The sequence below is a fragment of the Topomyia yanbarensis genome, chromosome 2, assembly GCF_030247195.1.
Source record: "Topomyia yanbarensis strain Yona2022 chromosome 2, ASM3024719v1, whole genome shotgun sequence".
Classification (NCBI taxonomy): Eukaryota; Metazoa; Arthropoda; class Insecta; order Diptera; family Culicidae; genus Topomyia; species Topomyia yanbarensis.
The window spans coordinates 157,387,965-157,410,396 of NC_080671.1; the positions used below are offsets into that span (position 1 = coordinate 157,387,965).

The following is a 22,432-nucleotide window of genomic DNA, read 5'->3' on the forward strand; positions in this document are numbered from 1 at the left end:
TCTTCTGCTCGGGTATACAGGTATTAAAATAACTCGTTTCATTATCAACTAGTTGTTCGTAGCACATGTCTCAGTTATTATTTCAGGTATTTTACCTCTTATGTGAGGGTCCTCAATACCTTATTGTGGTGTTCAAGTATTGGGTTCAATATACAATATAGTATAGGCACCATAAAATCAATACAACACGATGGCGGTTGCATTGAGCATGCTTTATCATGGCATAGTATAGTGCAAATCGTAAACAATTATGGCAGAATGGATCAGCTTCAGTATAAGCAAATATTGTAGATTCATATGGAGCCATCTACTGATCTATATGTTGAACATTTTTGCACGATAATGACCCTAAGCATACATCTCGGTTCGTTAAACAGTGGCGTTCTGATCAGATGGTTAATGTTCTTTCATGACCCAGACTTAAATCTAATATAAAATCTGTGGATTGACGTAGAACCAAGAATCTGAATGATCTCTGGATCTCAAAGAATCTGAATGATCATGGATTGAAGTCAGTGAGCTGTTAATTCTAATGGAGCGATATTGTAAGCTGTAATTGTAATTTGTTTATTATGGGTTTTAACCTGTTGGTCATTTACCCGATATTGTAAGCTGGTTGAAAGCGGCCTCTGTTGTCTAGAGACTGTTTTCAGGCAAAAATGTTTCCCTACTAAATACTACACAGCTATGAACGATTAGTCTTGATCTAGATCAAAATTAACAGCAATTTTTAAATATGTGCTAATTCTGTGTCCAGGCCTTATTTAACTTCCTTGTTAATTTCATTCATATAGTTACAAATTTCGTACCATGTAGCCACTAGCAGTACAATACTAGCGGTAAGCTTCAATCTAGTTGGTACCGCCACACGGTATAATCTTTGATTTGCAGAAATGGCTGCATCCTGAAGCCGCCACACGGTATAATCTTTGATTTGCAGAAATGGCTGCATCCTGAAGCCCAACGAAAACAGTGTAAAAAGCCGCCATGTTCCTCTTGCATAGATCTCAATAATTTGAATCAACTTTTCGACCTACATGTACAATATTATGGTCCATGTTGCACATAAACCATATGAGCGCAAGTAAGCAAGTTTCATCCCGTACAAAAAACAGGTGTAATCGAGTTTTAAATGCCAGTTTTTGATATTCTTTATCGTCCTATCTAGAAGGTGCTACACGGTCATTTCAAAACGCCACATCGAAGAGTTTGATTGCAGGTTAGCAGAAGTCGAATCATTTTGAAACAAACCGGCAAACGAAATATTATAATTGGATGCAGAGCCGCAATAAATAAAAACTGTTTTTGTTTGTTGGTTTACTTATGGCTATCAAAATGAGTGAAGCTGTTTAATTTGCCCACAATTTTTTAGTTATTTTAACAATAGGAAAAGAAAAGAATATATAATCACAACTCGTACCCTTTTCTACTTATATCTTCTCACAAAGAACACAATAAGCAAGTGAAAGTTTGTTTCTATTTTTACAGCTTTCGAAAGAGTTCAAAACAAAGATTAAATGAAAGATTGTAAATAAAGCCATGCCATAATACCTAAGTAACACTTTTAAATATGAAATTTCAAACAACTTGCTACAAATATTCTCATTTTGATCGTTATTTTAATGATGTCGAAGCTTGCTAATATTGTTTTGAAATTCATAATTTTCTAGCATATCTTGAACGATTTGCATTCCCGCTGCAGAACAAATTGTCGTTTAATTCTTAATGATAGAACCGATATGTACAGGGTATGAAAGAGTTGTGCAAGCTGAGACTGGACAGATGTCGTGGCAAAATGAATTCAGAAGAATCGCCTAAATTGTGTCGGAACTTAAGAGGGGACTGTGTAAAGTATTATCGAAAAAAATGAATTCTTTAATTTTTTTCGATACAGAGATTGTTTGTCTATTCAGTCAGGTGCCATGTCGAAAACTTGTTTTGAAGTGTACATTAGAGCTTCCATTTCCCGACGGTTTTCAGCCTTCCGGGATTCAGGAAATAAACAATAAATTTCCCTGAAAATCCCGGGATCCTGGGAATACAGACGAAAAATAAAAAGTGAATGATTTTCTTGAAAACAAAAGAATAAATTAAAAAGTTTTCAAACCCGTTTGATTGCATGTCCTAAAAGCAGTTATCAGAAGATGTCGATTTGTTGGCCTACGTAACATTTAATCATTTGATAACTCTTCATTCAGTTTACACCACATCAACTGCTTTTGGTGATTTTTTGACTATATGTATAAGCTAAATTTTGGTAATTACGATTACGATTGAGACGATATGTATATTAAACGCAGCTCCTGGAGTTATTGTTCAAAATTGGAATTCGTATCAAAACATTTCGATGGGATGTGATAAATTTAATGCAAGGCACCTTTTTTGGTAATCTTTTGTGAAAAGATTTTGCTGCTTCAGGGTAGTGTGATATATGGAATCAATTTCCGTCACAGTAGGATCAGCATCATTCCGAATTAAGTATGAATCAAACTTAAGCAGATAATGGACGAACTGTGGAGTGATGGATGAAGTCTACCATCGATTTCCTGTTACGGGCGACTATCTGGATTGCTATTTCTTATCCCTTCAAAAATTCTGCCAGCATCCTTGAAAGAGACATTCAAAGAGTTTGGATGCGCATGATACTGAACAGATACAGCGTTATGTATTTCTTTTCATACATCCAAAAAATTTAATATCCGAGCATGTCAGTCTATTCTCAACCACCAAAGGCATCAGTCACAATACCAGTGTGCTCACTGCTGTAACCCAAGCCAGCGCAAGCAGTTGCTTTTTTCTTGTGTGCTTTGTCTGAAGAACAAAGGGAACCGTTACTATTAAGATGATGATTAAGATGACTGAGTTTCTACAACAAAATGTGATTCTTCGGGCTAACACGGTGGCCATTGACTTCCGGTCTTTCCACATAAGACCGAGTATTGGTGATGTGGAACATTTGCTGCAGGAGAAAATGCAGCTTCGGTTTTCAGACGTCAGTTTCATCCAGTTGGAGCACGTCAGACACGCGGTGCTGATAACGTTCAACAAATTCGCCCAGGCAAAAAGATTCATTTCGCAAAACAACATGAAACACGTTCTGGATTGTGACACCGCAAAAATCAAGATCCCTGTGTATATGGATAACGGAAACGTGGAAGTTAATTTACATGATTTGGCACCATGTACTTGCAAAGTGGCCATTAAAAGATTCATGTCGTATTTCGAAGAAGCGGAATCCATTACGGAGGATACGTGGAGGAACTACTTTCCAGGTATTTCAAATGGTGTTTTTGTGGTGAGAATGCGGTACAGTACCTTTTCCTGCAATACACAACAGAAGGGGATGATACCATTATATAGCGAACTCTATGTACATATCAAGGACAAACTAACACGTGGCAATTCTGTGAACAAACGGCACATTACGGACAACCCTGCCCAGAAACCGCTAAGAAAAGCTCATCTACAGAAAGAAATACCAACACTCAGTCTCCAATAGCAACCCTGAGCCACAAACGATTGCCAAATTTGTGGCTACTGTTCAAGCGATAATGACAACTGCGAAATCCGCGTCATGTACCACAACTCAATGACGGAGGGTTCACGCTCGTGACCCGAAAGGGAAAGAAGTTACAACACCTGATCGCGAACATCAAGGCAGTAACCCCGATGATGACCCGGGCATGTGCGAAGACGACAGAGATACAAATGACCCCCATGCGATGCAAATATTTCCTCGAAACGGAAACGGATCTTCGCGTACGGGATCGATCTTAGCATTAATTGTTTATTATTTTTATTGTTTACATCATGTAAATATATAAAAGACCCATGGCTCCGTGAAGCTAACGCCTTGAGCCATGCCAAATAAACGAATTAAAAAAAAATTCGAGCATGCAAAATTCACGATAAAACAGTTCCGATATAACAAATTAGACGAAATATGCATTCGATGACCGCCAAATATTTCTGCAGAAGCTCTAGAAACATTTCTTATTTGAAATAGCGTTTGCGTTAAGCATAATATCTCTACAAACTCCCAAGTTTTGAAAGAAAAACTCATCGATTTTTAAGAAAGTACCGCCATTTCCATAACTAATTTGTGTGCGAGCTCTTTCATTCAAGATCTGTTAAAAATCTGTTCAATCGGCTCATCGGTTGCAGGGATATCGTGTGTACCACTAAAAATCTGAACCCAACAATCACGTAAAACTTATCTGAAAATACATATAATTATTTTCCATGTAGCTTTTCGCATAACTTTTATGAGTAAATCACATAGATATGCGAGATATGGTTTTGATTACATTCATTGGAAAAATCACATAATTTTATATGAACTGTCGTTTAATGTTATTGGTTTTAGGGAATAGATTTCAAGTCCAATACTTATGAGTATTATTGGTTGTGATAATAAAATTCATGTGATATTTTAATATTGTTAGATGATTTTTTTAGGTTTTATTATTCAAAATTAATGTTTGTTGTGAAATAATGAAATTAAAGCTCCAAAATGTTTATTTAATCTTACTTTATCCCAATCATCATTCCGTGTGCTCGAGGAGGCGTCAGTATGAGAAGTCTACTTTTTGTGGAACATATTGGGCGCTTGAAGAATAGTGTCACCTTCTGTAGTTATAAACTTAGACGAAGGGGATAAGTATTGTATTGTTGATACTTTTATTGCTAAACGATAATAGAAGGTATAGGTGCGCGTGATAACATCACATGGATTTTAAGTGGTTTGAAGCAAACAGAATTAACGTTTGGATTTGTTCCAGTGTACCCAAAAATTAAACAATATACCCAAAAAGTGTATCTAAGTATTTTTTAAGTTTAGAGTACAACTCACTTCAAATTTAAATTATTGGGTAGACTATTTTGGTTGTATAAGCAATCTACGAAAAAAGTTTTGAGTGATCAAAGTCACCGCGACGATCAAAGTCACCGCGACGATCAAAGTCACCCCAGTTTACGGTATTTATTTTTTGGTTGATTTTCGAATTTTGCGTAGCACTTTGAAGCAACAGTCCGATTTTGACAACAAACGATTAACATGTTATTGTGAAAAGAATAATATTAAGCATTTTGCAACAAGCTCTTCCAGTTACCTGGGCATTGATGTAAAGAAGAAGAACTGTACAAAATTCCCGAACGATTGGTTCAGGAAATTTTGAGTTATGATTTACACCGCATTTTGTCGAGGTGCCTGCTGAAGATTCACTGTCTGCATCCAGTGTCAGGTTCAATTTGTAAGGTTATAATTGTCAATTCATTATCAGACAGATCGCACACTATAGGATGAATTTAATTGTAATTTATTATTTTGTAACTGGTATTTGACGCTTTCTCAATTTTCGCATGACGTCAGCAAAATTTCGTTGGATTGAACGTTTTAGCAATCCAAGATGTTGAAAGCTCAGTAATTGGGATTTAACCCATTGAGCTTGGAGCTTGACCTTGTGCGACCACCCCTGGTTGCTACTTCGTTATCGATCTGGACTAGCTGAAGTTGCACAGGGATTTAGTAGATAATTATGCTTGGGAGTAGCGAAACATCTTTCAATGTGCAAATCCTGGTAGTCCTAAAGTATTTATTCATCATAACTGGCGCCGGCCGGGCCCGATCGTAGATCGCGGAAGGAAAGGGAAGGACTGGTTAGTCCGATACTTGCTTTTGCTAGAGGCCGTATATACTACTACGCACTCCACAAGTATCACGGGAGGAGGATATTTGTTAGTTAGTATAGAAATTGGATTCTACTTCTTCTTTACCGACGCCAGAGAGGTGACTCCACTATCTGGACTAGATATCGATCCGGACCAGGAACCAACGGTTTTACTTCCCTTCCGAAGGAAGACGTGACCACCGATTTTTTTCACCTCAGAAAAATCTCAACGACTTCGGCTGGAATTGAACCCAGGCCAACTGGAATAAGTGGCGGTCACGCTTACCACTCAACCACCGGCGCCGTCGCAATTTGGATTTAACCCACTGCACAGATTTACTTCGCTGAAAATCAGCTTTTGAAATTGTCAAATTTTCAGCTCAATTACTGAACTTTTGACAATTCAGGCTTGATTAGGTAATCGTGCTGATAATTTGAATCACTTCATTTTCAGCAAAGTAGGTCTACGAAATTCTATATGCATGGTTAGTGGAGTAGTTGGGTAGGATGGTATAATAAGCCCCACCAGGTTAAAATGTCAGATTTCTATTCCAAGGAGCACGTAATTATCTGAAGCAAACAAATATATTTTTTATTTTTGATTATATAGATTTTAAACTTAGTTATTTGCCTCTTTTCGAGTTAGAGGAATCTCTTTTGGAAAAATCTCTTACCCTGATATATAATTGTATTTGGCATTTTTCATGTGCTGCAGAACAGCAATTAATACAAACATTTCCAAAGAGGTAAGCTTCCATTATTTTTCTATAAGCATATGATTTAATTTGATACAGTCAGATTTGAACTGTCTGATTACTAAATATAATGTTGGAGAAGCTCTCTCAGTCCTTGGAGTGGCTAGCGAATAACAATACAACTCCATAACGTTCTCGATAGTATGCACTGTTATTAGCAAAATAGCAAAATAACGTTTTAGCCAATTATGGATCTTATATAATTCTAATGTTATTCTGTTTAAGCTAAATCGACATAAACGGAACTTCTGCTCGGACGGTACATCACGTTAGACCAGTTGTTCGATTGAAACACAAAGTGTGTTTTAGTTTTAGGGACTTAGCGTCAAGCCGGCGCTAATCTATTCCAACAAAAAGTTAGTGTCGGTTTCTGATGAGACGAAGTCGAAACGCACCCATGACTTTATTAAATTAGGATTTGTGCACTTCGTGTGCAAGGACTGGTTTCAACAAAAATTTTCGCCCCTGGTGAAAAATTTTGGTGTTCACCCAATTTTTCTCCTTAGGGGGAAATATAGGATACATCAAAGTTGTTTTTTGAGAATTAGAAACAGAACTGCAAAAAGAATTATTTTGATTAATCTCTTTTTGCGTACCGTTATGAAATTCGTTAATATAAATCTATAGCATATTTTTACGAATTATTCCCTATATATCTATCGTATCTCACATCAAAGAAAGTAAATAAATAAAGAAAGGATATTTATATTTTAGGATATTGATCCAAATAAATGATAATCGCATATAGATCGTAAAATGTAGTATTTTATGAATTTTCATATTTACACTCGTGGTTAACAAATTGAATCAGATTGCAACAGCTTACAAATTAGCTCCACAAATACCCTAAGCTAAGATTAAACAATAGAGTTTAAATATGTGCATTGTTCCAATAATAATAAACTCACATAAAACATCTAAATACAAAATATTTTGAAATTGATTTCGAACGCAACGGTGATCAATATATATTTGTTTCGAATATTGGCATATGCTTCAATTGCGTATAAATGGCACAAATAGTTACAGGGTGCTATATTGCTAGGATGTTTAAAACTTTCATTTCTGTTTTAATGTACTTATTATTTTATTCATAAAATCGTAGAAATTTTGTTAGCAAATAAAATCGATCCAATCTGCATGGATGCATTACAGAGATATATCTATATTCTCTTTCTGCCACAATGCAAACAAAAATATGAATTATAACACTTGTGAATATAAACTGATTATTTTGTCAAAGATTAATTATTTGTTTGACCTTTGTTTACTTTTCATCTATCAGAAATCAGGAATCAGAATATATTGACTTAAATGGCACGTTCCCCGTATGTAGTCGGGGATTTATGCCTTGCCGTGTGTTTTCATAATTTCCTGAGCGGAAGGAAAGGACAAGGAGGTGTGGGGAAGTAGAATTGGAAGGGTGGGAAAAATAACAGCACAAAAACAAAAATAAACAACAGGTAAGTTAAACTCACAAGTAGTTCAACTTGCCTGCGAATAAGCCTAAAGCTCTTTACCACATTGAATAAGAAACTTTAGTATGTCTGAGTCTCAGTCGTCCAAACATGGTTTCGTCTATATAAGGACGACTGAAGACTTGAAATCGCAATTGCGCTACCGCTGGACAGTTGCATATCAAATGATGTGAGGTTCCGTAGTCGGATTCACAAAGATCACATGAAAAAGACTCAGCGTGCTGAATAGTTGCCATGTGATATTTGAGTTTGCTGTGGCCGGTTAAAGCCCTGGTCAGCATGCCGCAGTGGAGCTTCGAAAACTGTGGAAGATTTTTCGAAATAACTGGGCACGGTTGTTCTAGAATCGCCTTTGTTTGGCGACACGTTTGTAGATTTCTCCAATAATTGCGGTGCTCGGACGAAGCCCAGGACCGTATTTTTTCCCTTATCCAACTTGTCGAAACGAAGTCAATCGCTGAACCTGCCCTGGCCAATTCGTCAGTCAATTCACATTCCAGTAATACCGCAATATCCGGGCACCCAGACAAGGTAGACAGTGTTGACAATGCTTAGTTCTTCGATTTGGGTTCGGCAGGCGATCACTAGCTTGGACCGAGATTTGTCTGAGCTAAGGGCCTTGATTGCAGCCTGACTATCGGAGCAGAAGTTTATAACTCTGCCGGATAAACTCAGTTGAAGGGCCGATTGTACCCCGCACATAATCGCAAAGATTTCTGCTTGGAATACAGTACAGTATCTACCTAGTGAGTGAGATTGTTTCAATCTCATTTCACGACAGTAGACACCAGCACCAGCACGTCCCTCCATCAGAGAACCGTCAGTGTAACAGACCACTTGCGTTTGTTGTTGTCTTTCCATAAAGCCAGACATCCACTCCTCTCGAGAGGGAATCTTCACATGGAATGTCCTGTAAGGAAAACTACGTGTGAGTGTAATATCGCTGGGAACAAGAATATCTTCACCCCTTGTAACAATTTGTGACCACAATCGTGTATGATTGGTAGCAAGATCAACATGTTTACTGTTCCAAAGCCCAGTAACCTGCAGTCTGTATGCACATGATAATGCTTCTTGTTTGAGGTGTATGTGTAATGGTTTGATATTTAGAAGTGCCTCAAGAGCAGCAGTCGGAGTCATGGTGAAAGCACCAGCCAACGCCGTGAGCGCCATTCTTTGCAGATGGTTTAGCTTTGACTGGACTGTCATCACCTCTCCCCTCTGCCAGCACACAAGGCATCCGTATGACAGTATTGGACGTACAATTGTCGTGTAAATCCAGTAGATGTATTTAGGTTTGAGACCCCAGGACTATCCAAAAGTTCGTCTGCACTGCCCGAAGGCCATGCACGCTTTCTTGACTCTGAACTCAATGTGAGCAGACCAATTCAGTTTGGAATGCAATATAACTCCAACGTATTGGACTTGATCTGCACATAGTAGCTCAGAATCGAAGAACTGCAAGGGACGAACACCGGTTGTTATTCGCTTCTTCGTGAAAAGAACAATTGAAGTTTTGCTTGGGTTAACTGATAATTTAACTTGTCGACACCACTGTTTGACAGCTCTTAATGCCTGTTGCATTAAGTCAAAGATTGTTCCGATGCAAAATCCAGTAATTAGTATTTGGTAATCGTCAGCAAACCCTTAGGTTGGAAATCCAAGCTCATTGAGTTTCTTCAACAAGCCGTCGGCTACCAAGTTCCATAACAAAGGTGACAGAACGCCGCCCTGAGGACAACCGCAAATACTCAACTTCCGTATCTCAGCCTGTCGCAGTGAAGAGCAAAGTATGCGGTTACTAAGCATTTCGTTTATCCAACCCGAGATACATGCAGGTATCCCATGACCGCGCGTCGCTTCCAGAATGGACTGGAAGGACAAATTGTCAAAAGCACCCTCAATATCTAGGAATACACCCAAGCTAGATTGCTTGAGCGAGAAGGCTTTCTCAATGTTGTAAACAACATCGTGAAGCAGAGTGATCGTGGATTTTCACACTGATATGCATGTTGCATTTTGTGCAGTGGACATTCAACTAAACTAACGTTCCTGATGTGATGATCGATTATCCGTTCCAAAGCTTTCAGAAGAAAAGAACTTAAGCTGGTAGCCCTAAAATTCTTGGCTTCTTCATAGCTTGAGCGCCTCCCTTTGGGAATAAATCTAACAGTTATTTCTCGCCATGCTTTCGGCATATACCCGGTAGCAAGACTGGAAAGCATAATGTTTTACAATACATGTTTAAGAATATCAAATCCCTTTTGCAGTAGCACGGGAAATATTCCATCTTTTCCGGGTGATTTGTATGGAGCAAAGCTGTCAACTGCCCAATTGACCGATTCAGTGGAAACCAATGTGCGTTCTAACGCCCACGAGTCCGAATCGCCAGAGTGAGATCTGGAAAGTGTGTGTCTAAGAGACAATTAAGAACATCTTTTTCGTCCGTCACATAAACACCATCTCTGGTTTTTAAGGAGTTCATCTGAAAATCATTCGATTTGGATAGAATTTTATTTAACCTGCTAGCCTCGTTCAGACTAGAGACATTAGTGCATAGGTTTTGCCAGCCAGCCCGTTCTGCAGATCTAAGACATTTCTTATATGCACTACGAGCTGACCTGAAAGCTCTTCTCATAACATTCTTCATTCTTTCAAGCTCAGCCCTCCACCAAGGGGTTCCCCTTGTCGATTTAACAGTACGAAGTGGACAAGCTTCTTCGTAGGATGCTAATATGAATGAGTTTGTCGTATCCACGACGTCATCTAAGTCGTCTAGTTGACTAATTGTTGGAAAATATCCATGAAATTTAGTCGCCAAGTTTTCCAAAAAGAGGTCCCAGTTTGTAGATTTAGGATTACGATATGTCACCACATTGAAGGTGACATCAAAAATATATATTTATGATCGGATAGAGGGTTCAGTTTCATTTGGAACCAGCCAATTTCCAAGGTCATACAAAATTCTATCAGAGCAAAGTGTTATGTCTAACACCTCATCCCTCCCAGACCTCGCAAAAGTTGGTCGGTTTCCCACATTCAGAATATGGAGATTAGTACTACCTATGTACTCCATCAGTTCAGAGCCTCTCAGATTGATGTCTGAGCTGCCCCAAAAGATGTGATGAGCATTTGCATCACTGCCAATAATGAGCGGAAGCCCATTTCTGCTACAATATGATACAACGCTTTTGAAATCATCAGAAGGAGATGACTCGTTATGCGCTAGATATGCTGAAGAATATATATATATATATATATATATATATATATATATATATATATATATATATATATATATATATATATATATATATATATATATATATATATATATATATATATATATATATATATATATATATATATATATATATATATATATATATATATATATATATATATATATATATATATATATATATATATATATATATATATATATATATATATATATATATATATATATATATATATATATATATATTGTCTACGTTTCCGACAGTCAGTGTAACTGTGACAACACAGATATCGCGAGTTGTGAGCTCCGATGAGACACGCGTCAATAGCCTTATTTGCAAGAATGCAAGCACGAGGCATTTCACGTGGGTTAGTCATGCCTGTCTTGTTGTAAGCAGTGAAGGCAGTGTTAAGTAACTTTCCAAAATAGAAGTTTCCTTTATGGAAATACGGTTCTTGAACCAATGCTATGGAAGCTTTACCTTCCTGCATGAGTCGAGATAAATTCATAGTTGCTGTACGTTTATGCAGGAGATTGATTAGAGAACTGTACATTTCATTTCCAACATAAATTGCACAACGACTAGAGGACACCAAGCGAGTTGGGATGTTAACGCATATAGCGAGCCATATCAGGTTTAAATGGGACACGATCATTTGATTCCCACGATTTGCGAAGAAAATAATGGTCCACTGTGTTAGAGATTCGCATAACACAGTAAGGGCAAAACCCAAAATGCTCCGTGCGCGACTGGCATGTTTTAGACCCTCCAGCCATCAAGTCCTCGGCATGGAACTACACCTTGACTTAGAGTCTCCTACTTTCAGTCGCCTCCTACGACATGGGAGCAGGACCCTCAATTCTTGGCCGGATACCACACGGCCTCTGGGCAGGTTCATCTGTACACATCAAAATTTGATAATCGAAACTCAACAAAACTTCACCGAACTACCATCAACCGAGAGTCTCAGCAAACCCCCAGCCAACAAAAATTCGGCAAAATTAAGCGGATCATCGGTGAACAAAAAACTTCGGTGCGTAGAGTGAACGTTCCGCTGCGTAATGCAGCATACTGGGGAGTTCGCCCAACTCTTCCCAGGCTCCGTTAGCCATTGAGAATATTTTAAACCCCCTCAACAATTTTACCCATAGCACGGGTCGCATGACACTATGGAATTGGGGTTCCCTGTTTGGTGGATTTTTACCACTGGAACAGGTAGTCCGTAGTGTAATTCTTAGCCGGTTGAAACAACCACTACCGACACTACACGGCTTATCTAGGCTGTTCGGAGAAAGAAGCTGACATTGAAGGACAATTTCCATAGATGGCCGAACAGCCATTATTTTATTCATAAAATCGTAGAAATTTTGTTAGCAAATAAAATCGATCCAATCTGCATTGATGCATTACAGAAATATATCTATATTCTCTCTCTGCAACAGTGCAAACAAAAATATGAATTATAACACTTGTGAATTTAAACTAATTATTCTGTCAAAGTTTAATTATTTGTTTGATCTTTGTTTACTTTTTATCTAAGCCTCGCTGATAAAACATGTACAATTTTAATTCGCAGAGTGTGATTTGACCTTTATTTATAATCGATATTTATTCCAAACTTGTGAAAATTCGCTTGAAACGAATATAAATATTCTGCCCACGTCAACAGGTATCGTGATCAATTAGAATGACATTCACAACTCATATTGAATTCAAATGACAACAAAGTTTAAAATAACTATCATAGCACCAGTTACAACCGATGGTTCAACCACCCCATTTGAGCCAGACGCTACTGAACCATCCCAAATTCGATAAGCGCATATTTAAACTGAATGGAATCATGCACCTATATGCATACCATTTTATTTTTCTTTTGTGCATTGAATATTATGTCACAACAAAATTCTGTACAACATCGGCCAACTATCAACTATTCAACATATTACAGTTCTAAGTTCAGAAACATATCGGCTACAAGTTGATAATTTTTTCTCACACGCTATGGAACGAAACATATGACGAAAAAAATGCTATTTAAATGCAAGAAAATATCGGAATGAAAAATAATTCATTATGTTGTCTAATTTACTCTTTTCTTTAACTTGAATTTGTTGTTGTATCGCAGATAAGAACGCAGCCATACAAATGACACCACCGTTTGGTTTAAGCTTGCCAAATATTTTAGGCCGGCTTAAAAGTTAATGTGGTTTAAAAACAGCTAGTACGCCTTGGATCTTACGGCTATAGGCATGTTATATGGTTGGAGCATACATTGAGCACTTATCGCTTTTAGGGCCGAATTCTTCACCCTCGTTTAACTTTAAAACCAGGTTCACAAGTACGTTTAAACCTGGCTTAAGCGTTAAGCGTGGGTGAACAAATCGGCCCTTATATGATTTCCTACGGGCCCCACGTCAAGTGACGGATCCAGGAGGAGGGTCCTGGGGGTCCGGACCCCCTCCGAAATTATTTTACTTGTTGAGAAATTTTAAATGAGTTTCAATTTTATACTAGTTTCAAACACAAAATCATTCCAAACCAAATTTGACTAACAAAACTGATATTCATTTAATAAGAGTATTACATACTACGAATTGTACAATGTTCAGTTTAAAATCGAAATTTCGGACCCCTCCCGAAATTTTTTTCTGGATCCGCCCCGGCACGTCATAATACATGATCTATGATCTATTTACTTTTTAAGTACTATTTATGACATATAATACTTTTCTTATAATGTTCATTCAAGATCATTTATTCCCACCTTTTGTTTCTTTAATATTTCGACCTCAGCACTCGTTTAACTCTATAAATTTTGAAGCGTACTATAAATTTTGTATTTTTCTGTTCCAGACCCACTCAAGGATCCTCGAATATGCGGGCGACCAAATTGTCAAGGTATTCAAATGAGGTTTTTTTCAACGATAAAACTTTCTTCCATCTATCTACTGATTTCAGAGATTAACACGAAATTCAACTATCTTCGCAATCGCCTATACAAGTATGACTACTCGATGTACGTTAAGACCGAATTCTCAGGCAGTGGAGAAAATTCTTCTGAACTACACCTTATCGCATCGGTGGAAATCGATTTCCCCAAACCATGCCAAGGTGTGATGAAGTTGTATTCGATCGAACTTCGCGATCGTCCGTTGCCGGCATCTGAGGAGCAAGATTTTGAATACGGAGCAGACTACGTGGAATCTGCACCTGAGGTTGAGTTGCATCCCAAGAGTGATATAATCTCAGAAGAGCTGCAACGATTCGAGCTGCGATTTGCCTTCCATGACGGTCTTGTAAGCGAGATATGCCACGAAGAGGAAGAACCGGTGTGGACCTTGAACTTGAAACGTGGTATACTGTCGTCATTTCAAAACAGCATGCCTCGATTCGATATCGACTTTCATACCGTCGAGACCGACGTGTCTGGCGTTTGCGACGTTGAGTACACGATGAGCGGGACAAAAGAAACGAGTTTACTGATCACTAAGACGAAGGACATCGCCTCATGCAAAAGAAGATACAAAACCAATTCCTTGATTCAGACAGTTCCGTACGATTTTCGACCGGTAAGCTGAAAGATGATCCTGGTTAAATTCGACTAATGTCAAAAACTATTTCCAGGACTACGTCGCTTGGCCAATTCTAAACTCAACGAGCTATTGTAATGTATGTTTTTTTGAGAAATCTTTGAAACGCATCTAGGTAAAACTTTTTACATTACAGATATCAGTGGATAACTATATTTACAAGGAAGCGATCTGCTATGAGCGGCATCAGTTGGTACCGTTTTCGAATGACCGAGCAGGTGCCGTGACTGAATCTTTTAGCAGACTTGCCTTAGCAGACGAAGAATCGTACACACCAGAGGAGCACAACACGAATGATGACTATGAAATTCAGAAACGTTCCACGCTCATTTACGACCATACTCCATCCGTGCGGGATAGCCACGATGAGATCAAAGCTTCCCGTGAACTCTTGAAAGATCTTTGCAGGTTAGGCTTCCCGGATATTCAACGTAGCTTCCCTGATGTGTTTCTAAACTTCCTGTCGACAACGAGAGCGCTTTCATTCACGGCTCTATCGCAGCTACTGTATCGCGCGAAAAGTATTTGCGACAACGGAAAGTAAGTGATTTATTGAATTTTCATAGTTATTGATCACATTTTACAGGGTGTTTGCTTCATGATTAAGAATATCTTGAGGGGTGATAGAGGATCTAATATGGGAGAAAAATTGTTCTACACATTCCATCAAATCACAGCCGTTACAAAGTTACTGGACTTTATCTGCAATTCGCTAGTTCGGCTCGAAATATTTTTTTTAATTTTAAATCTTTTAGTTTCATTAGAAAGGTGAGACAACTTCCTAATGAATGGCGACCTCATATCTTTCAGTTAACGAGTAACCTTCTAGAAGTAAAATAGGGGAATGTGGTTGGTTGTCGGCACAGGGTTGTTTTCTTTGCTCACAACATTACTTCAGTTGCACAATATAGGGACTAATGGAAAGCTAGAGGGCTTAGCGAATAACTGGCGAAATAATTTAATTTATTATTTCAACATGAAAAATTTTACTAACAATTAGGTAAAATGATCATTTTTGCCATTTGCAAGCATGTGGTCGGTTGTCGGCACCCTAAGAAAATTTACTAAAAATGAAAAAATATGAATGAAAATTATCAGGATAAAAAGGGAAACGAAAATTTATTCATTTCAACTACCATCAAAGGCATTTTGAACATCATTCTTCATCAGGAGCTCAATATGTGTATGTGAAAAACTGGTGGGAATATTACGCACTGTTATTGCACTGACGAATAGCAATCATAGCAATTGGGTGGGTTTCAGGTAGTTCATTTTTTGACTAAAACTCAGACAAATCAGACAGAAGTCCACGCTGGTACGTAGCCAGAGGGGAGAGAGGAGATCTAAAGGGTAACCCCGTTTCCTCACCAAATTTACTGAAAAAAAATGATCACATATAAAACAAAATCGAAGGTGCGAGTGGGCATGGTCGCTATAACCTTACCGTAGGCAGAACTGAATACGTGAGGTGGCAAAGAAACCCCGCAAGGCTGTCCTTCGACGAGACAGGAAGGTGAGTCAAAACCAACATGCCGCACAGAAAACACAACGTTACGATGAATCAGGAAGAAACGGCGGATCGGAATAATCGGTCAAAGCCCATGTAATGGAAAAAGGACTACGATTGGAAACTTGGCACATCGAACTGCAAGTAACTTTGCTTCTCTGGGTTTGAACAAATTCTACACGATTAGCTGAAAACACGCAACTTCAAAACCGTAGCAATGTGGAAACTTTGCTTGGCGGGGCAGAATGTGTGGAAAAAGCGGGTATCAAGCAGCTTCATTCTACTAGAGCGACAGCACAACAAACGAGTTAGGAATCACCTTTGTAGTGCTGGGCAAGATGCGGCATCGCACTGAAAGAATGCATTCGTAAATCGCTAGGAATTAGTTTCGTACAGAAAATTTTCATAAAATATAAGAATTTTTCGTACATATAATGAAACACTTTTATTTTTTATTACGAGTTTTTCGTGAAAATCACGAAACGACTTTCGTTGGCTTAGTACGAAACAGCTTCATTCGGAAAACGAATTGTTCGCTGTTATATACGAATATCTTTATAATATTTACGAGCACCATTCGTCAAACCGTCAACGTCAAAAGAGCTTCAATAGAGATAGAATATGGAATCATTATTGCTAAACGTCAGATAATTGTTGATCATCACGACGGTCTCAGGAAGCCGGTTCCAGGAAGATTTCGTAAACCTCTTTTGCTTCTAGTTGATCCTAAATCCGGAGCAGTACGTATTCAGTTGAGCCATTGCGAGCTGTTCGTTGGTTTGTATGAATAAGTTTGAGTTTTTCTCTGCAGGAGCAATGTCAAAATAAATTGCCAATAATTATGAAAAATTCTCTTAGATGAACGAAATGAATTCCGTGCGATCAACGTGATTGTTCGTAATATAAACAAACGTTTATTAAAATAAACAAAACATTTCGTTTCATTCACGAAAAATAACGTCGTTTTCAACGGCAACATTCGTGCAATGTACACTAAATAAGTAAAATTTATCATTCGTTATCGAGCACTCAGTCGAGATAGAAGTCTTTTGTCATCGGTCCGTACACTCTATAGCGACAAATAGTGTTAATCCGCGTTCAAGGTTATTTACACACTCTGCGCCTAGTTGAGGTTTCAGTATTTTTTCCCTTATTGTGTGTTTCTGTTTCTGAGTACCGTTAGCCGGTCAGTGAAGTGAAACAGTGTTCTTCTAGTAAGCCGTCTGGATACCGTTACATACACAAGCTAAGTATTAGTTTTCGTTTCCCCTTCTTGGTTGTCTTAATAACGTGCACTGGGCAATAGGCCCGTGCAAAAATGACTTCCCCTGACGGCGGTTCATCTCAAGGTGAGATGGACGTCGAAATAAAATCGGCTCCCCGGCTCAAGGTATATCCGAGCTCGGCCACCGGGCCATTTGTGATCTTCTTTCGGACCAAAGAAAAAAAAGTGTTTGAATCTGTTGCAGATTTCTCGAGTTCTGACGGATCGGTATTCGGCCGTGACAGAAATATCGAAAATTCGGCCTGATAAGCTTCGGGTGGTGGTTAACAGTTCAACTCAGGCAAACGATATTGCTGGATACGAGCCCTTTACGAGGGAGTACAGGGTGTATATTCCAGCTAGCAGGGTTGAAGTCAGTGGGGTCGTTTCCGATTCGAGTCTGAATTGCGAGGACCTGCTAAAATATGGGACTGGCTGTTTCAAAGACCCCATGCTTAAGCCAGTGAAGATACTGGAATGCAAACGTTTGCATTCAGCATCAGTCGCAGCTGACGGGAAGAAAACATACGTCAACTCAGACTCTTATCGGGTGACCTTCGCCGGCTCTGCCCTGCCTAATTACCTCCTTTTTGACAAGGTTCGTCTACCTGTTCGCCTCTTTGTGCCGCGGGTCATGAACTGTACTAATTGCAAACAATTGGGACACACAGCCTCCCATTGTAGCAATAAAGCCCGCTGTGGGAAATGCGGTGGGAATCATGCGGATGATTCCTGTGGTAGAGATGTCGAAAAGTGCCTCTACTGTGGGGGAAACCCACATGATCTCCCTTCATGTCCCGCGTACAAACAGCGCGAGGAAAATCTTAAGCGTTCCCTTCAGGGACGCTCTAAGCGATCTTTTGCAGAAATGCTTAAGATAGCTACGCCACCTGTCTCTACGAACATCTTTACCAACTTGTCTACTGACGAAGGCGACTGTGATGAACCCCAGGAGGGAACATCTTCTGCTGTGCCTAGAAGTAGTAGAAAAAGGAAGAACATTTCCTCTTCCAAGCTTCGTCGTAAAGGCCAGAAGGTGTCTCTTCATGGTCCCCCTAAAATAACTACTCAAGGAAGTACTGGTGCAAAACCGAAGCAAGTCGCTCCCGGTCTCAGTAACCTGAGCTCAGAAAAGGAGTTCCCAGCACTTCCAGGAACATCAAAAACCCCAAGTGTTCCCATATCTCAGCCAGAGAAAGAAAACAGTGCTGGCTTAATAAATTTCTCTGACATTGTGGACCGTATTCTTACAGCGTTAAACATTTCTGACCCCCTTAAAAGTATCTTGATAAGCTTTCTCCCCGCAGTAAAAACATTCTTGATGCAGTTCACTGCGAAATGGCCCCTCCTTTCAGCGATTGTATCCTTCGATGGCTAATTCATCGAACGAGGTCAAGGATTTAATCACTGTTCTACAGTGGAATTGCAGAAGCATTATCCCGAAAATCGATTCGTTTAAAATCTTACTAAATAATTTGAAATGCGATGCATTTGCCCTATGCGAGACATGGCTCACTTCAGAAATAACCCTACACTTCCACGATTTTAATATTATTCGCTTGGATCGAGAAGACTCTTACGGAGGAGTACTTTTGGGGATCAAAAAGTGCTATTCTTTCAATCGGATCGACCTCCCCTCGACACCAGGCATTGAAGTTGTCGCTTGCCAAACCAGAATTAAAGGCAAAGAACTTTGCATTGCTTCCACCTACATCCCCCCTAGAGCCTCAGTTAGCCACCGACGGCTTTGCGATATTGCGGAACTCCTCCCCGCACCGAGGCTAGTTTTAGGTGACTTTAACTCCCACGGCACGGCATGGGGTTGCCTTCATGACGATAATCGATCTACCCTACTCCATGAGCTTTGCGACAACTTCAATATGACTATTTTGAATACGGGTGAAATGACACGGATTCCTGTCCCTCCAGCGCGACCGAGCGCCTTAGATCTGTCCCTCTGCTCGACATCGCTGCGGTTAGATTGCATGTGGAAGGTAGTCTCTGATCCCCACGGCAGCGACCATCTGCCAATCGTAATTAATATTGCTAACGGTTCAGGGCCACCGAATACAATCAATGTTTCGTATGACCTCACACGAAATATTGATTGGAAGAGCTACGCGTCCGCGATATCCGAAAAAGTAGAATCGACACAAGAGCTTCCTCCGGAGGAAGAGTACGGGTTCCTGGCTGGCTTGATTCTCGATACCGCGATTCAAGCTCAGACTAAACGCGTACCAGACGCGAATTCACGCGGGCGTCCTCCCAATCCATGGTGGGACAAAGAGTGCTCAGACGTGTACGCGGAGAAGGCCGCTGCGTATAAGACCTTCCGGGACGACGGGCTGCCAGCTAGCTACCGACAGTACGCGATGGCGGAAACGCGCATGAAGAGTTTGATAAAAGCCAAAAAACGTAGCTACTGGCGCCGGTTCGTCGACGGACTAACGAGAGAAACATCGATGAGCACTCTTTGGAGTACGGCCCGGCGCTTACGAAACCGAAACAGTACCAATGAGAGCGTGGAATATTCAAACCGTTGGATATTCGATTTTGCCAAGAAGGTTTGTCCGGATTCCGCCCCGGCACAGAAGATCTACCGCGCCGCGTCCCCTCACAATAACGCGAACGAAACACCGTTTTCGATGGTGGAGTTCTCACTTGCTCTCTTATCATGTAACAATAAAGCCCCAGGGCCAGACAGAATCAAATTTAACTTGTTAAAGAATCGGCCAGACTCTGCCAAGAGACGCTTGTTGAATTTATTTAATAAGTTTCTTGAGGGTAATATTGTCCCTCATGACTGGAGGCAAGTGAAGGTCATTGCCATTCAAAAACCAGGAAAACCAGCCTCCGACCACAACTCGTATCGACCGATTGCGATGCTGTCCTGTATCCGAAAGTTGTTCGAGAAAATGATCTTGTTTCGCCTCGATAATTGGGTTGAAGCAAATGGCTTACTGTCAGATACACAATTTGGTTTCCGCAAAGGCAAAGGGACGAACGATTGTCTTGCGTTGCTCTCAACAGAAATTCAAATGGCTTATGCTAGCAAAGAGCAGATGGCATCAGTTTTCCTAGATATAAAGGGGGCTTTTGACTCAGTTTCTATCAAAATTCTTTCTGAGAAGCTGCACCAGCATGGTCTTTCACCGACTCTAAACAACTTTTTGCTAAACTTGCTGTCTGAAAAACATATGCATTTTTCGCATGGTGATTTATCGACATCACGAATTAGCTACATGGGTCTTCCCCAGGGCTCATGTCTAAGCCCCCTTCTCTATAACTTTTACGTGAATGACATTGACGAATGTCTTGTCAATTCCTGCACGCTAAGGCAGCTTGCAGATGACGGTGTGGTCTCTATTACAGGTCCCAAAGCCGTCGATCTGCAAGGACCATTGCAAGATACCTTGGACAATTTGTCTGCTTGGGCCCTCCAGCTAGGTATCGAGTTCTCCACGGAGAAAACTGAGCTAGTCGTATTTTCAAGGAAGCGTGAACCAGCGCAACTACAGCTTCAATTAATGGGTCAAACTATTGCTCAGGTTTCAACTTTCAAATATCTCGGGGTCTGGTTCGACTCTAAAGGAACCTGGGGATGTCACATTAGGTATCTGAAACAGAAGTGCCAGCAAAGGATCAACTTTCTCCGTACAATAACCGGAACATGGTGGGGTGCCCACCCAGGAGACCTGATCAGGCTGTACCAAACAACAATATTGTCGGTGATGGAGTACGGGAGTTTCTGTTTCCGCTCCGCTGCGAACATACATTTCATCAAACTAGAGCGAATCCAATATTGTTGTTTGCGTATTGCTTTGGGTTGTATGCACTCGACACATACGATGAGTTTAGAAGTGCTGGCGGGCGTCCTTCCGCTGAAAAATCGATTCTGGGAACTCTCCTATCGATTGCTCATCCGATGCGATATCTTGAACCCGTTAGTAATTGCAAATTTCGAAAGGCTTATCGAGCTCAATTCTCAAACCCGATTTATGTCCTTGTACTTCGATTACATGGCACAAAATATCAATCCTTCTTCATACTATCCCAACCGTGTCAATCTCTTTCATGCTTCTGATTCAACTGTTTTCTTTGACACATCCATGAAAGACGAGATTCGTGGAATCCCGGATCACATACGCCCGCAAGTGATCCCAAGCATCTTTCATAGTAAATTTCGAGAAGTCGACTGCAACAAGATGTTTTACACCGACGGGTCAAGCCTCGACGGCTCCACTGGCTTCGGTATATTCAATCAAAACCTCACCGCCTCATTCAAACTCAATGATCCTGCTTCAGTTTACGTCGCAGAACTTGCTGCTATTCAGTATACCCTTGGGATCATTGATACTTTGCCCACCGATCATTACTTTATTGTCTCGGATAGCCTCAGCTCAATCGAGGCTCTCCGTTCAATGAAACCTAGAAAGCACATTCTATATTTTCTGGGGAAAATCTGGGAGCGCCTGCGTGCTTTGTCTGTAAGATCGTACAAGATTACCTTAGTTTGGGTTCCCTCGCACTGCTCCATTCCAGGTAATGAAGAAGCGGACTCTTTAGCTAAGGCGGGCGCTTTACAAGGTGACATATATGAAAGACCAATTAGCTTCAGCGAATTTTTCAGTATTACTCATCAGAGAACCCTCGAAAGTTAGCAAACATCATGGAGCAATGGTGAACTGGGAAGGTGGCTACATTCGATAATCCCTAAGGTATCGACGAAACCTTGGTTCAGAGGGATGGATGTGGGTCGGGATTTCATTCGCGTGATGTCTCGGCTCATGTCCAATCACTACACGCTGGACGCACATCTCCGGCGTATTGGGCTCGTGGATAGCGGTATCTGCGCTTGTGGCAACGGTTATCACGAAATCGAACATGTTGTCTGGGCATGCGCCGAGTACTGTTCTGCCAGATC

The 22,432-nt window shown here is 40.1% G+C and overlaps 1 protein-coding gene across 1 annotated transcript in view; it reads left to right on the top strand.

The window, feature by feature from the left end:
• Positions 1–22,432, top strand: part of LOC131681859 (uncharacterized) — a 75,568-nt gene that overhangs the window by 10,534 nt on the left and 42,602 nt on the right. The window contains exons 3-6 of the mRNA XM_058962923.1: positions 14,001–14,045; positions 14,106–14,716; positions 14,772–14,816; positions 14,874–15,277. Coding sequence (XP_058818906.1) covers positions 14,001–14,045; positions 14,106–14,716; positions 14,772–14,816; positions 14,874–15,277 — 1,105 coding nt within the window. The remainder of the gene's footprint in view (positions 1–14,000; positions 14,046–14,105; positions 14,717–14,771; positions 14,817–14,873; positions 15,278–22,432) is intronic.